Source organism: Kryptolebias marmoratus, linkage group LG17 (genome assembly GCF_001649575.2).
Source record: "Kryptolebias marmoratus isolate JLee-2015 linkage group LG17, ASM164957v2, whole genome shotgun sequence".
NCBI classification, from domain to species: domain Eukaryota; kingdom Metazoa; phylum Chordata; class Actinopteri; order Cyprinodontiformes; family Rivulidae; genus Kryptolebias; species Kryptolebias marmoratus.
This window is the reverse complement of record NC_051446.1, coordinates 16,842,039-16,846,027: the sequence shown is the minus strand read 5'-3', so window position 1 is coordinate 16,846,027 and position 3,989 is coordinate 16,842,039. Positions and strand designations below refer to the sequence as shown.

The 3,989-nt window shown below is 42.0% G+C and overlaps 1 protein-coding gene across 1 annotated transcript in view; it reads left to right on the top strand.

The window, feature by feature from the left end:
- Nucleotides 1-3,989, top strand: part of LOC108248812 (integrin beta-3) — a 36,625-nt gene that overhangs the window by 15,294 nt on the left and 17,342 nt on the right. Inside the window, exons 11-13 of the mRNA XM_017437814.3 lie at nt 2,006-2,228; nt 2,351-2,451; nt 3,018-3,137. Coding sequence (XP_017293303.1) covers nt 2,006-2,228; nt 2,351-2,451; nt 3,018-3,137 — 444 coding nt within the window. The remainder of the gene's footprint in view (nt 1-2,005; nt 2,229-2,350; nt 2,452-3,017; nt 3,138-3,989) is intronic.

Sequence of the window (3,989 nt, the reverse complement as noted above, 5' to 3'; positions counted from 1 at the left end):
GCTGCACTCACACAGAAATGTTTTTACTTTACTCCCCAAAGTCGGCGGAGTAACATGAAAATACCTCTCTGCTTACTCATTGTCGAGTGGGCCAAAATGAGGCTAAAAATAACTCCATGTTTGGTCAGAGAAGGGCCATGTGGGAGAGCGCTGGAGCTGTTCGGAGAGTTCGTCTGCTCACAACAAGGTTTAACTTTTGTCCTCAAGTACCTAACTCGGTGTCGGGGCCGTTCCCCTCTCCGCCACAGGCCGGTTTAATTACAAGCCAGCGGCGCGGCGGTCAGATGGTAATGACAGTTTTGTTCACAGATAATCTGGTCTTCGGTCACGACTGTCCCGAGCAGCTTCCTGTGTCATTGTTTATCAGAGGGCATTGTTTTCTGCGGCAGTAGACTGCAGTGTTTTTCTGCCCACGCGGGCACAGGGAGTGACAACAACGCGCACACTTTTACCCACACGCGTGCTGAATCACGCAGCTAAAAGTCAAAGTGCTGCAGATGACACAGCCACAGAGGGGAACAGGTTTCAGTGCTCAGCGGTTTTAAACAGTGTCTTTAATCTCAAGTCAAGAAATTCAGATTTCAGGCGGTTTTAAAAAGTCTGCCGATGGTGAACGTGTAAGACGGACAAACCCAGTGACGCAAGGGGGCCAAAATTCAAAATTTGGTCCTAGCCAAGGGCCAATCACGATCAATATTGATTAAAAATTACCTAAATTAACCTTGGTTTTAGATGTAATATGTCAAATCATTCATATAGAAATATCAATTACCTTTTCCCAGTTACAGATTATACAGAATTTAGAGCAAACATACTTTAATGAACACAGACAAATAGATCAAACTTCAAAAAGCACATCATTAGCTGTCATTTCTTACGTCTTACTCAGCTTTTCAATTAATTTTTTAACATTAAAACAGATTTTAAAAAAAGCCATCAACAAAAACCTGATCATACAGAAATTAAAACTATATATTGTTGGCTTCTCAGTCACTGTCAAGAGAAATTTTGAAACAAAATAAGAATCAGAGACTCGATCTATCCCAGACTAGAGGGCCGGACCTGATGAAATCTAAACGTTATCTTGGGGGCCGGAGGAAATGTTACAGAGGGCCGGATCTGGCCCACGGGCCTTGAGTTTGACACGTGTGGTGTAAGAGTTCAAAAGCAAATAAAATGAGATCACATTAAAGAATCTCGTAAAACTACAAAAACATGACAAGTTTACGTAATCCAGCTCCGATTAAAGGGACAGTTTGGATGTTTTGAAGTGGGATTCTGTGGAAAGGTCATGCATATAACTAATATCTTACCAGTTGTAGATAGCCTCAGTTTGAAGAAATCGCTTATTTTTATCCAAATTGACGAGCTAATAAATGGTCAGTCTGAGGGGGCCAAGACTAAAGCAGACTTTTGCCATCTTAAAACAACTCCAACTTAAAAGATTTCATAGTGATTAATGTTGTTTTTATGAACCCTTACGTTGCTGACAGTTTCTCATGATGTGGTTATTCTGCCAAAAACACGATATTCCTGCTGGACGTGCCCCAGGCTGCATCAGTTTTATGGTTTTTAACGCTCTGACATGTTTTACTGTATGGATTCACGCTGCGTGGATCGCCTTGTCGATTAATGTTGCTTATTTTAAAAAAGGATGCCTCCTTTTTTTCAGGTATCCATTGATGCACATCGTCCATTTTTGAATCAATTTTTTTTTAAATCAATGAAAAGTGATACAGCAGGTTGCTGTCACCACCATTTGGACTTACAAAAAAAAACAAAAAAACAAACAAACATAGAACTGTATGTAAATGAAAAAAGGTTGGTTTTTTATGTTGTTTGCATGAACACTGCAAAAACTTTAAGTCTTAGGTTGTTTAAGGACGGCAGCAATCCACTTTCTCCTTAGCCTAGCTCAGACTAGCGGGTAAGACGTTAATTGTTCGCAGCCTTTACTATTACACTCGTAAACACTGATTCTCCCGCCACCCTGCGTCCCTCTCAGGTCACGGCGTTTGTGACTGTGGCTTCTGCCAGTGTGCGCCCGACTGGCAGGGAGAGAACTGCAACTGCTCCAGGCGCACCGACACCTGCATGTCCAACCTGGGTCTGCTGTGCAGCGGGAGGGGCCAGTGTGTCTGCGGGGCCTGCGAGTGCACGCAGCCGGGGGCCTACGGGGCCACGTGCGACAAGTGCCCCACCTGTCCGGACGCCTGCACCATGAAGAAGTGAGTCCGCTGATGCAGACGCCGCGGCGCGGAGTCGGACCTCCGGAGGACCAAAGTGTCATTCAGGACGAACCGATCGGAGTTGTTCACGTTTGATTTTGTTTTGTTTTTGTTCCCCGCAGGGAGTGTGTGGAGTGTAAGCACTTCAAGAGGGGCAAGCTGTACGAGGACAACACCTGCAGCCGAATTTGCAAGGATGAGATCGTTCTTGTGGATGAACTAGGTGAGACACGTCTGATAAAAAAAAAGAAACACACTTCCATAAATGTAGTTTAGGGTGTCTGACTGGATTACTTTGTTAACTAGTGCTAGAAAATACTGGGTGGAGGAAATCTAAAAATACAGTCAGAACAAAATCTAAATTGAATTGAATTTGGCAAAAAAAAGCTAAAAGCTAAAGTTAGTCAAACAGTTGCTGAACACTACAACTGTCAGAATGAGAGTTAAAAGTAAAAATTAACCTTAGCATTAGTCAACAGACAAATGTAGCAGAAAATATTACCAAAATAGCAAAAGAAACACCTGAAAGCTAAAATTTGGATAAAAGTAGCTAAAGCTAAAACTGTATGCTGTCATATAATAGATTTCTAAGAGCATGAAATTTTTAAAATATTTCAAAAATCTTTAACTTTATATTTATTACAAAAAAAAAAATCCTTTGAGTTTGAAAAACATCTGTGGTTCAGGACCCTAAAGGCGTCTTACAAAGAAAATACAATAATTTAATCCTTTACCAAAAGGAAAAGATGTTTGTTGTTATTATTTCTTTGCTTTTTTTTTTCCACGCAGAGCTCCATTACACCAACGCTGTGAACTGCTCTTACAAAGATGAAAACGACTGCGTGGAGCGCTTCCAGTACTATGAGGATGTCAGTGGCAAATCCATCCTGTTTGTCGTAAAAGAGCCAGGTAAGATAGACACACACACCCACACACACACACACACCTCACAGTCTAAAAATGTCAAAACTATCTTGACCTCCGTGTTTATTAGTAACTCTTTCTATCACCCGTGCCTTTCTGTGTGGCAACCACCACATTGTCCGTTTGGTTAGCCCTCATCATCCTCCACCCTGGATGTAGTCTCCCACTTTGACTTCTGGACATCCAGTTGTCCTCCACAGCTGTCCCCGTCCACTAATTTAGCCACTTTGGTCATGGTGTTCCATGAGTCTTACACCCTGCTGTTATGTGCTGGACTGTCTCAGGAGCATCTTTACGCAGCCTTCATTTTGACTCTTGGGTCCTGTCTGATTGGTTGGCGCCGTGGTTTTGTCATTCAGCTTTGGAACAGAAGATCAGGGTTCAAACCCAGTTCAGCTAACTTTGGTGTAAAATGACCAAGAGACTTAAAAGTGATGCGACATCAGCCTAGACCTTGTCCTGATTGACAAAGATCACGCCAGGTGTGTATATATAATATATCTTTTCCTTTCTTCCTGGTTGAAACGGTGTAAAAGAATGAATAACACTTCAATTGTCCTTTTTTTCTTTTACAAAGCCTGAAGAATAAATCCTGTTTAACAAAAATGAGTTAAAAACTAACATTATGGACTTCCAGGTGAGCAAGCAAGATGGCGACAGCTTAACCAGGTGGCTCCCCGACAATTTTTTAAAAAAGCAGAAATTACCTACAAATGCGGGATGTAAAATAAACATAAAAGTGAGCCGGAATGCCCAAATCCAAATCAAAGAGCACTTTGGTGTCCCGAAAATCAACGGTAAGAGAAGAAACGGACGAAGAAGGTATGGCTAACCTCT